The sequence below is a fragment of the Grampus griseus genome, assembly GCF_964374135.1.
Source record: "Grampus griseus genome assembly, chromosome: 4".
NCBI lineage: Eukaryota > Metazoa > Chordata > Mammalia > Artiodactyla > Delphinidae > Grampus > Grampus griseus.
Genome location: NC_138997.1, coordinates 23,259,653 through 23,273,098, shown reverse-complemented (window position 1 = coordinate 23,273,098; position 13,446 = coordinate 23,259,653). Strand labels below are relative to the sequence as shown.

General features: G+C 36.8%; 1 protein-coding gene across 1 annotated transcript in view; it reads right to left on the bottom strand.

Moving 5' to 3' along the window:
* The window catches only part of SMARCA5 (SNF2 related chromatin remodeling ATPase 5), a 43,690-nt gene that overhangs the window by 14,163 nt on the left and 16,081 nt on the right, over nucleotides 1–13,446 (bottom strand). Inside the window, exons 9-11 of the mRNA XM_082653238.1 lie at nucleotides 11,209–11,277; nucleotides 7,946–8,055; nucleotides 1,764–1,990 (exon numbers count right to left, since the gene is read on the bottom strand). Of these exons, the coding sequence (XP_082509364.1) occupies nucleotides 1,764–1,990; nucleotides 7,946–8,055; nucleotides 11,209–11,277 (406 nt within the window). The remainder of the gene's footprint in view (nucleotides 1–1,763; nucleotides 1,991–7,945; nucleotides 8,056–11,208; nucleotides 11,278–13,446) is intronic.

Below are 13,446 nucleotides of genomic sequence, written 5' to 3'. Positions count from 1 at the left end.
AGAAAACAAAAATTATTTAAATTTAAGGCTAACCAAAACCAAGACTAACCAATTACTCCTTAATTCCAGGTTACGTAGTTAGTTACAAGAAAAAAACTGTACATTATTTATTATCCAAGTTAGTCACTCCCCACATTATTCCCATCAATGCACAAATAGAAAAGGGTAGTATTTACACAACACACTGAAGGAAAGTGTTTTTGTAAACAGAAAAGGGTATTTACACCTCTGGCCTGGGAGGTCTTGCCATCCCAAAGGCTGAAAGAATCACTATCTTTTTATCCCACATACTTAAAAATAACCCTCCACCACAACTCCTCCCTGTGCACAGCCCGACACATCTCTGAACAAACACCCAACACCCTGGTCTCATTCTAGTTCTCAAGACCCAATCCAGATGGAAGGACCACAAATATGCGCCTCACATCTAGACCATCACCCTTCACTTATGCCGTGACTCAAATTATCCAACTGCGTTTCTTCAGCCAGCTGCACACCACCTTCAGTAGGACTTACGAAGACAAAGGGATCCTTTTAAAAAATAATGATTACGAAACTATCTTCTCTTAGAAGCTGAGGCTGATAATCTGCTCTTGTCCACCCTCCCACATCCTAAATGCATACGGATGTTCAGTAGTCTCCTAGCAAGTTCCTGCCACTCCTCCCCATGTATTCAATTTCTTCAATTACTAAGCTTTTAAGGAAAACTATTTATTTATTTATTTATTTATCTATCTATCTTTATTTATTTATTTAGCAACAGGGTCCCAGTTTACTCTGCCTTGGAAGGGTGGTCCTGAAAGTGGCAGGTGCCACCCTGTCCTGGGAGGTGGGAGGGCCCGAGGGCCGGTTAAGGCCAATGGCGGGAGAAGCGGGGGATACTGCCCCTAGAATGCAGTGAGGCCAGGCTGAGGCCCAAGGAAAGCATTTTACAAAATACATTTTAAAAAAAGGTATAAAAAGAAAAAAGTAAACCAATTCACTGGCAACTCTTACAATGTTTCCAACAGTCAATATGCTAGAGGAAATTCACCTACTGGTACAATTTTCATTCTTACCAAAATATACAGAGAAACACAAATGGAGAAACTTTAAATCTGACTGTATACTTCGTATTACAGAATGAATAATTTGTCTATGAAATGCCTTGATGTCTGGGATTTGGTTCAAAACGTTCTCGGAGATGGAAAGTAGGTACGATGTAGATGAAAACAAGTTTTGCCATGAATTTATAATTGTTGAAGCTGGCTTCCTACTAAATTCTCTCTACATTCTTGTAATTTAAATACATCTGTACACATACTCATTTTCATATTAAAAGCCAATGTGTTACAAATAAAACCGCTTTGGGTCCATGCACATGTCATTTAATTAAATTAAAAATCCACACAAACGCTAAGAAAAAATACCATGAACATAACACCACTGTCTACCAAAGGCTCTGGGAACTACATATGGGTGAGAAGAGCATTCTTGGCATTTTATAACAAAAAGTTGACACTTCTAGGAAAGCATATATAAAATAAGAAAGAACTCTCCCCCAAATCCAGGGAGTGTGGCTACCCTAACTACTGATCACTTTCTAAAAGATTTAAGGCTTAAAATAGGAGGGCAGGGAGGAAAGCTCAGATAATGTCCCACACTTCAACTTTAGAAAGTGCCAGAGTAGTCATTTCATAGGGTAGGATGGCTCCTTTATCTTAACATCAGAATCTTAAGACAGTTTCCATTACTTCTCCATTTGATACCAGTAACGTAAGTACCTTGTTCTTTTAATTTAGGAAGCAGTTTGTCTAACACCACCATTTTGCCACTGTTGGTAACTAGATGCATGTCCGTTGTGTAAGGTGGACCAGGTTCAGCTCCGTCGAAGAGATATGGGTGATTACAGCATTTCCTCAACTGCATCAGGATGTTCAGTAGCCTCATTTTGTCCATCTTCCCTGCAGAGTTTAGTATATCTATATCCTTCATTAATATACGAGTATACCTAGTAAGAAGAAAAACATTTTAAGAGGGCTCAAATGTTCCTGGGACGAGTCTCTGCCACTTTACATCCTCAATCCCATCTCAACCCAAAATACCTGTAAGAAACCACCCATCAACTTCTAAGGTGTAGTTAGGAGTCTATCACCTATAACCTCTTTCTTCTTCTGTTTCTCTTTATTCCCCCCAGTGTTCTAATGTGTACCATTAATGCTTTGGGCCTTGAGGCCCGGAAGAGTAAATTCGTCTCCTTGGGATGAATTGAAATGAAACAGTATGATACAACATTTTTAAGTAATAAAGCAAAACTTAAAAGACCAGTTTTAAACATAATTTTTTTGTGTGTATGTGGTACACGGGCCTCTCACTGTTGTGGCCTCCCCGTTGCGGAGCACAGGCTCCCGACACGCAGGCCCAGCGGCCATGGCTCACGGGCCCAGCGGCTCCGCAGCATGTGGGATCTTCCCGGACCGGGGCACGAACCCGTGTCCCCTGCATCGGCAGGCGGACTCTCAACCACTGCGCCACCAGGTAAGTCCTAAACATAATTTCAATTCGTAGTCGGAACAGAAGAGTGCCACTATTCCATTATAATTCAACGGAGCTAGTGTAGCATTTGGGTAAGAACATTAAGAGCTAAGGAGGGAGAAAGAATCATGAGAGCATAAAGCGTATGATGATGATAAAATGAATACAATGCGATTTAAATATAAGTAAAAGTGTACAGGCTGGGGGAAGAGAAGGGATCAGTTAAGCTAAGGCTGGATTATGAAAAGCCTTGACTGTATACACTAAGAAGTTAGACATTATTCTAAAGGAAAGAGCAATCTGTCCAAATACCAAATATTCAGCACCTTGAACCCACTGAGCAAAATAACATAAACAATGAAAGCAATCTATGCTTAACAACTCCAATTATGGGGCACGAAATACTCAAGGCACCCACAATTCTGACTGATATAAAGTTCCTCAATATGACTATAACTAAAAAAGATTTGTCTTCCCTCAGCATTGACTCATGTCTTAATTCTGTATTTTAGAACTATATAAGACAAGCCTAACCCTAACACCTTTCAAAATTTTTGAAGACATTTAGGATGGCCTATCTTCTACACTGGTCATCTCTTTACCAGATAACATCCCCATTTCTTTGCCTTACATCCCTTCTGTCCTTTTACCAACAACTGCAGACCCTTGCAAATACTTATCAATATAAAGTATGAAACAATATACTTGAGATGTGTTCTCTCCTGGTTATACCACATTGGCTATTTATTCCCCTCCTCTGAACACTACACTTAAGTCAGCGGTTTCCAGCCTTTTAGATTTCAGATACCCATAAAACTTCTAAAAAAAGACAAAAAGAGGAGGAAATGAAAATTAAAACCACAGTGAGGATTGGTTCAAGCTGGCGGAGTACAGGACAAGACCCATATATTTGCTGTCTACAAGAGACCCATTTCACACCCAGGGACACATACAGACTGAAAGTGAGGGGATGGAAAAAGATATTCCATGCAAATGGAAATCAAAAGAAAGCTGGAGTAGCAATACTCATTTCAGATAAAACAGACTTTAAAATAATGTTGCATGAGACAAGGAAGGACACTACATAATGATCAATTCAAGGGACTGATCAATCCAAGAAGAAGATACAACAATTATAAATATATATACTCCTAACATAGGAGCACCTCAATACATAAGGCAACTGCTAACAGCTATAAAAGAGGAAATCGACAGTAACACAATAATAGTGAGGGGACTTTAATACCTCACTTACACCAATGGACAGATCATCCAAACAGAAAATTACTAAGGAAACACAAGCTTTAAATGACACAGCGGACCAGACAGATTTAATTGATATTTACAGGACATTCCATCCAAAAACAGATTACACTTTCTTCTCAAGTGCGCATGGAACATTCCCCAGGATAGATCACATCTTGGGTCACAAATCAAGCCTCAATAAATTTAAGAAAATTGAAATCATATCAAGCATCTTTTCTGACCACAACACTATGAGATTAGAAATCAATTACAGGGAAAAAAAAGTAAAAAACACAAACACATGGAGGCTAAACAATATGTTACTAAATAACCAAGAGATCACTGAAAAGATCAAAGAGGAAATTAAAAAATACCTAGAGACAAATGACAATGAAAACATGACAATCCAAAACCTACGGGACGCAGCAAAAGCAGTTCTAAGAGGGAAGTTTATAGCAATACAAGCCTACCTCAAGAAACAAGAGAAGCCTCAAATAAACAATCTAACCTTACACCTAAAGGAACTAGAGAAAGAAGAAAAACAAAACCCAAAGTTAGTAGAAGGAAGAAATCATAAAGATGAGAGCAGAAATAAATGAAATAGAAACAAAGAAAACAATAGCAAAGATCAATAAAACTAAAGGCTGGTTCTTTGAGAAGATAAACAAAATTGATAAACCATTTAGCCAGACTCATCAAGAAAAAGAGGGAGAGGACTCAAATCAATAAAGTTAGAAATGGAAAAGGAGAAGATACAACAGACACCGCAGAAATACAAAGCACCCTAAGAGACTACTACAAGCAACTCTATGCCAATAAAATGGACAATCTGGAAGAAATGGACAAATTCTTAGAAAGGTATAACCTTCCAAGACTGAACCAGGAAGAAATAGAAAATATGAACAGATCAATCTACAAGTAATGAAATTGAAACTGTGATTAAAACTCTTCTAACAAACAAAAGTCCAGGACCAGATGGCTTCACAGGTAAATTTTATCAAACATTTATACAAGAGCTAACACCCATCCTTCTCAAACTCTTCCAAAAAACTGCAGAGGAAGGAACACTCCCAAACTCATTCTATGAGGCCACCATCACCCCGATACCAAAACCAGACAAAGATACTACAAAAAAAAGAAAATAACAGACCAATATCACTGATGAATATAGATGCAAAAATCCTCAACAAAATACTAGCAAACAGAATCCAACAACACATTAAAAGGATCATACACCATGATCAAGTGGGATTTATTCCAGGGATGCAAGGATTCTTTAATACACGCAAATCAATCAATGTGATACACCATATTAATAAATTGAATAAAAACCATATGATCATCTCAATAGATGCAGAAAAAGCTTTTGACAAAATTCAACACCTATTTATGATTAAAACTCTCCAGAAAATGGGCATAAAGGGAACCTACCTCAACATAAAAAAAGGCCATATATGACAAACCCACAGCAAACATCATTCTCAATGGTAAAAAACTGAAAGCATTTCTTCTAAGATCAGGAACAAGACAAGGATGTCCACTCTCACCACTATTATTCAACATAGTTTTGGAAGTCCTAGCCATGGCAATCAGAGAAGAAAAAGAAATAAAAGGAATCCAAATTGGAAAAGAAGTACTAAAACTGTCACTCTTTGCAGATGACATGGTAATATATAGAGAGAATCCTAAAGATGCCACCAGAAAACTACTAGAGCTAATCAATGAATTTGGTAAAGTAGCAAGATACAAAAATAATGCACAGAAACCTCCTGCATTCTGATACACTAATGCTGAAAAATCTGAAAGAGAAATTAAGGAAACACTCCCATTTACCACTGCAACAAAAAGAATAAAATACCTAGGAATAAACCTACCTAGGGAGACAAAAGACCTGTATGCAGAAAACTATAAGACACTGATAAAAGAAATTAAAGATGATACAAACAGATGGAGAGATATACCATGTTCTTGGATTGGAAGAATCAACACTGTGAAAACGACTATACTACCCAAACAATCTACCGATTCAATGCAATCCCTATCAAATTACCAATGGCATTTTTTACAGAACTAGAACAAAAAATCTTAAAATCTGTATGGAGACACAAAAGACCCCAAATAGTCAAAGCAGTCTTGAGGAAAAAAAGCAGAGCTGGAAGAATCAGACTCCCTGACTTCAGATAATACAAAGCTACAGTAATCAAGACAATATGGTACCGGCTCAAAAACAGAGATATAGATCAATGGAACAGGATAGAAAGCCCAGAGATAAACCCACACACCTATGGTCAACTAATCTATGACAAAGGAGGCAAGCATGTACAATGGAGAAAAGACAGTCTCTTCAATAACTGATGCTGGGAAAAGTGGAAAGCTACATGTAAAAGAATGAAGTCAGAACACTCCCTAACACCATACACAAAAATAAACTCAAAATGGATGAGAGACCTAAATGTAAGATCGGACACTATAAAACTCTTAGAGGAAAACATAGGAAGAACACTCTTTCACATAAATCACAACAAGATCTTTTTTGACCCACCTCCTAGAGTAATGGAAATAAAAACAAAAATAAACGAATGGGACCTAATGAAACTTCAAAGCTTTTGCAAAGCAAAGGAAACTACAAACAAGACAAAAAGACAACCCTCAGAATGGGAGTAAATATTTGCAAACGAAGCAACGGACAAAGGATTAATCTCCAAAATACATAAACAGCTCATGCAGCTCAATATCAAAAAAACAAATCCAAAAACGGGCAAAAGGCCTAGATAGACATTTCTCCAAAGAAGACATACAGATGGCCAATAAGCACATGAAAAGCTGCTCAACATCACTAATTGTTAGAGAAATGCAAATCAAAAGTAAAATGAGGTATCACCTCACACCAGTTAGAATGGGCATCATCAGAAAATCTACAAACAACAAATGCTGGAGAGGTTGTGGAGAAAAGGGAACCCTCTTGCACTGTTGGTGGGAATGTAAATAATACAGCCCCTATGGAGAACAGTATAGAGGTTCCTTAAAAAACTCAAAACAGAATTACCATATGACCCAGCAATCCCACTGCTGGGCGTATACCCAGAGATAACCATAATTCAAAAGGACACACGCACCCCAATATTCATTGCAGCACTATTTACAACAGCCAGGTCATGAAGGCAACCTAAATGCCCAGCACCAGACGAATGGATAAAGAAGATGTGGTACATATATACAATGGAATATTACTCAGTCATAAAAAGGAATGAAATTGGGTCATTTGTAGAGATGTGGATGAATCTAGAGACTGTCGTACAGAGTGAAGTTAGGCAGAAAGAGGAAAAACAAATATCGTATATTAACGCATATGTGTGGAACCTACAAAAATGGTACAGATATACCGGTTTGCAGGGCAGAAACTGAGACACAGATGTAGAGAACAAACGTATGGACACCAAAGGGGGAAAGCCGCAGGGTGGTGGGGGTGGTGCTGTGATGAATTGGGAGATTAGGATTGACATGTATACACTGATGTGTATAAAATTGATGACTAATAAGAACCTGCTGTATAAAAAAATAAAATAAAATTCAAAAAAAAAGAAAAGAAGAAAAAGATAATAAAAACTTACAAGGTTTGCAACTTTTTTAGTATGTCCTATTCAAGTATTGTAAAAGTAGCTACCATGTGTCATCACCATAATTTCACAAAAGGACATTTTATCCTGTCTAAAATAAAACATCAACTCAGAACGGAGTCTTTTAAATTAAATAAATGTAGCTTTCTGCGATAAGAGAAAGCACTTAAGTTTTCTCATACCTCTACAATCTCCAACTTCATCAGGGACTAACACTAGCCCACAGGCCAGTATTTATGAACCACCGGATTAACCACATGTCTCACATCTGTGCCACCACAGCTTCTTTTATAGAAACCCAAGCAGCAGGCTTTAAATGCATCCCTGTTAAATGCCAAGTTTAATTTTTGAATTCATAAACCTCCCAACTTGATTCCTTCATCTAATAAAGGCTTTGCATCACAAATTTGATTAGCAAGTCCTAATCAAATTATACGACTGGGAAACTCTTTAGGCTGAGTTCAATCTAGCAAACAGAATTCCTTGACAACACAAGTTAGGAAAATAAAATACAAATGAAAGTTAGTACAGGATCAAGAGTGATTTCAAAAACGTCTCAGAACACATACCATTCCCTTTGCATTTTGCTGAGACCCACATAGATTTTTACTTCCTTCTTTGGAGGCAAACTCTTTTCAACATCAGCCTTAATTCGACGAAGGAGGAATGGACGCAAAACCTTAAAAGAGCAAAAAGAAATGCAGATGACCTTATCTGTAATATAAGTATTATTTCAGGATCTCAAAAGTGTCTATTAAATACATAGAAAGAAATGTAACTTCTTGGACATCAAATTATTCTTAGGACTTCTTCCTTCCAAATACATAGCTTATTATTAGTGATTTCCTAAAGAGTAATGTTAAGATTAATATTTTTTCAATATGTAGTCAGAAAGAGAAAAATTAATATCTTATATTAACGCATATATGTGGAATCTGAAAAAACTGGTATAGAGGATCTTATTTACAAAGCAGAAAGAGATGTAGAAAATGTATGGATACCAAGGGAGAAGGGGAGGGCGAGATGAACTGGGAGATTGGGACTGATATATATACACTATTGATACTATGTATAAAACAGATAACTAGTGAGAGCCTGCTGTGTAGCACAGGGAACTCTACTCAATGCTCTGTGGTGAGTTAAATGGGACGGAAATCCAAAAAAGAGGGGTTGTATGTATACCTATGGCTGATTCACTTTGCTGTACAGCAGAAACTAACACAACATTGTAAAGCAACTATACTCCAACAAAAATTTTTTAAAAATATATACTGTCATAAAGTATTAAAAATAGTAAATTTTCAAGATGATATTTTCAACATTCATTGCCTCTCAGATTTCAAACTAGTTACCTGCATGTAGACTGTCTAACATTACTTAAGAAATGGCTAGGTCTACATTATGATGTCTTCATGGTTACAGTTTTTTAATTTACTACCATTTTCTTATGGAAGTAGACAAATGTAAAGTATACAAATGTAAAGTACACAAAGTATACAAATCGTGAATGCATTTTAATGCATTTTAATCAAGTAAACATACCCATGTAACCATCTCCTAGATAAACAGAACATCCCATAAATCCTTCTGTAAACTTACCAGTCACTATCCCCCTTTTTCTTCCCAAAGGTAAGCAATATTCATACTTTTTAACATCATAAATTAGTTTTGCCTGTTTTTAACTATAAAGACTCATGCTCATTTATATCTGGTTTCTTTTACACAACATTATATTTGTGAGACATACCAATATTGTATGCAGTTGACATCTATAAAACTAAAGATATCCTTTTATTTGTGTCGTCCTTTGTTCTATTTACACTAGCTTATAAAAATATAATCACCACAAAACAAATTAAAAATTGGTGAGAAAAATAATAAGCAACAGTACTCTAATGCCATCACATAAGGAAGCTAGTGCGGCCCTAGCCGGAAGCTAGCACCAACTGCCAGACACATGAGCAAGGACCTTCAGCCCCACTGGCCCTCTTCCAGAACCGTCCAGGTATATGCAGCTGGATAAGTACAGGTAAAACCAGCAAAGAGCCCTCTCAGCCAACTCATAACTTCTGGAATTATTAAAACACATACAATTTAGGTTTTGGTGCGGGTTTTTGGGGGTGCTGGGGGGTGTTGCAAAAATAGAAAACTCATACGACAAGAATTATCTCATTCCTAAGTACACCCATGTGATTGTGAATATACTCTTTCATTATGAGATCACAGGAGCTATGGTGGGACTTTCAGGACAGAGCAGAATGGTAGCCACCAGACCTTTTCCCCCTGATTTGTTAAGTATCTTCATACAAACAAACAAATGCCAAAACTGGTATTCTGTTGTGTGGATTTTAGTATGCTTTACCTACATGTACCCATCTATTTATTAAAGCAAAGCCTACATATATACTCCACAGTCCTTCAGACAGATAAATCTAAGTGCTTACATGCTTGAATGCCATCTAAATTGAAACAAAGGTTTCTAGATCATCATCTTCAAATGTTTAACAAAATAAAATTTCAGTACATAGAATTTTAAAGTATCTTAAAAATTAATTTATGTAGAAAGAAATATCGGAACATTCATAAAATTTTTAATTTTTTCCCCTTAATCAAATATCCACTTTGAGCCAGGCATTGTGCTAGGGATACAAGAACAAATGTTAAGACATACTCTGCCTTTGTGTTTGCAATGCAGCAGGGAAAACATGTGTAAATAAGTCATTTCAGTACCCTGTGCAAAGTCCTATAACTTAGAATGTCAAGATTACTAAAGATAGAATATACAGAAGGAGTCTCTAGGCTGGCCTCAGCCTGGGTATTCATGGAGAAAGTGACATCACCACTGAGTCTTGGCCTAGGTGTTATCAGTAAGAGGGCAGGAAAGGGGATACTAGATGTGGCAAAAAAGGTAAGCAGAGAGACTGAGATTAGCACAATGTTTACAGAAAACTGACAATGGAGCCAGCAACTCTAGCAAATTAAAGCTTGATATAAGAAGTGAAACAGAAGTTGGAAAATACTCGAAAGGTTAACGTTTTGGAGGAGGGGCAATGTTGCCCTGCAAGACATGTTTATAATGCCTAGAAACATTTTTCATTATCACAAATGAGGGCATATACTCTGGCATCTAGAGCACAGAAGCCCTGGGGATGCTGTCAAACAAGAAAGCCACCCTTCCTCGCCCTCCAAAACATTATTTACACCAGAATGTCAACAAAAGTTGAGGAACCCTAAGTTAGGTCATGAAAGGCCTTCTATGTCATGCTTACATGATTTACCCTGCAGGCCAGGGTATCACAATTTGTGGTCTATCAGAGAAATTTCTATCTTCCTACCAACTTTCACTTGTGAATCTCCACAGGAAGAAACGAAGCCATACTTCACGGCAAAAACATATCAACTCTTCTCGCACTGAGCTATTAGCAGCTGCTTACACACAGTCACTGGATTTAAGAACAACAGATGGACCTTTGGCCTTTTAGAACAAAATCTGTTAGATTCTCCTATGGAATGTAAATGGAACTAAGCTTCTAAAACTTATCTATATTAAGTCCTTATGCAACTCTTCTTTCTCCCACTGTACTTTTTTAACCCTAAGGGATTACTTTTTTCCTTCATAAAGTTAGTATTCCACCCTAGGTTCTAAGGCTAAAACTGCCTATATTACCCCTCCTCCCATCGTAAGATTAAGCAGTTAAGTGGGCAGGATTCAAACAGATCTGATGCAAAAGCCACTGTGCTTTCTGTTAACAGAAAAATAATCCACTAATTTAAATCTGTAGCATTTTTCCCATTGGAAATATGCTTTCTAACCCTACTCCAAAATACTTACCATATGAAGCCTCTCAACTAGCTTTTGATCCCCAAGGCAATTGTTTGTATCAAACCAGGAATCAAAGTCCTAGATTAACAAATAAAAAATACGTTAAGATCAGAGATAATATTAACTACAAATACCCTGTTATGCTAGTTATATAACATATAACAATAATTTCTAAAATTAATTTAATGTTTGAGTTGTGAACCACAAAAATCATTTAGTTCAATTCTTTATTTTTCATATGCGCTACTGTTAGCAATTAATTTTAGAACTAGTTTGAGAATCATAATTTCCTTAACATTTTTCTCAAAAACATCCAGATGCCAAGTTTCATAGTGAAAAGAAAATTGTTAGAAACCAAGTTTTACAGAATTAGAAAATCAATATCCTTGAAAAAATATCCTTCTTCAGTTTCAGAAAACCTTAAAAATTAAAACCACTTCACGGTTTGTTCTCAAAGACCATTCAGACTACTCAAACACAAGCTTTCTAGAGCAACGTCAATTTTCATTAAACTTACTAAAAGTGAAATTGAGATTATCAGCATTTCATTAGTATTTGGGTAGGATTTGAACAAGGACAGTTTCCCTATCTTTATCTCTTTAGCATGCTTATTATATACAGCTGACCCTTGAACAATGCAGAGGTTAGGAGCACCAATACTCCATGCAGCTGAAAATCCACATGTAACTTATAGTCAGCCCTCCCACTGTGGATCATGCAGAACTATAGTATTTACTACTGAAAAAAAAAAAATGTGGACCCACCCAGTTCAAACTTGTATTGTTCAGGGTCAACTGTATTTGCTTTGTTAGTAAACATAATCTTAGAGTTCACTGTGTTAACTAAAACAAAGCTTTAGCAGAGATTATTAAACAAATGGAAGTGTCAATGTGGTAGGAAAAAAATTATCTCAAAAACAAAATCAAAATACATAAAGCAGAAGTAAAGTAGCTTGATGACACTGACTAAATGTCTTTCAAGAACACAATTTTCTCTACTCTTAAAATGATCCTTACTTAACACAACAAACCAAAATTAACACCTTTTTGGAACTTATTTGAATAAGCTCTTCAAAGCCACACACACTCCAGCAATGTGAACTAAGGGTCAAAAATGAATTCTAGTCCAACAAAAAAATGAAATTACTAATAAGCACAGACTCTCGACATAATGTACATTATGTTCCTAAGTACAACCAACAGTTCAAATAGTTAATTAACCATTTCCATCACTGCAAATAATCTATCAAAGGTGAGGATTAGGTTCTATGTTTGCTAGACCGTAAGAAAGAATGGTTAGACATATTTCACCAAACTTCAAGGCCATCTTGGGGAGAGGGCATCCTGGGGACTTAAAACACAGGCAACATGAAGTACGCAAATTCACTTGGGGGAACACCCTGAGCACTACCTTAAAAACATAAGCAGTCCACCTAGAGCCACTGAAACAATGTCAGGCCAACAGGATGACCAAATAAGAATGTGAATCTATGACATTCCAGAGAGAACAAACCATGATTTCTAAAATAAGACTAAAATCAAAAGGCACAAAAGTAAATTCTCAGAATGCATACAAAACTTAGTAGGTTACACGAGGCTAACTACCTAAAGGCGTGAAAAAGTAATGATTATCTCAAGTAGACTGAAAGGTAGGCCAATTCTTTTTTTTTATTCTTCTGGTTTTATTGAGATAAACTGACACACAGCTCTGGATAAGTTTAAGGTGTACAGCACAATGATTTGACTTACACACATCATGAAATGATTATCACAATGTTTACAGAACATCCATCATCTCATATATGTACAAAATCAAAGAAACAGAAAAAATATTTTTCCTTGTAATAAAAACTCTTAGGATTTATTACTATTAATTACTCTTAGTTGTTGTTTACTCTCAACAACTTTCATGTATAACATACAGCAGTGTTAACTACGTTTATCACGCTGTACATTACATCTCTATTACTTATTTATAAGTGGAAGATAAATAAGTACAATAAACTTTGTGCCTTTTGACTGGCTTCATCCAGTTCCCCCCCTCCCTCTGCCTCTGGTAACCACAAATCTGATCTCTTTTTCTATGAGTTCATTTGTTTGTTTTTTTGTTTTGTGATACACAGGCCTCTTACTGTTGTGGCCTCTCCCGTTGCGGAGCTCCGGACACGTAGGCTCAGCGGCTATGGCTCACGGGCCCAGCCGCTCCGCGGCATGTGGGATCTTCCCGGACCAGGGCACGAACCCGTGT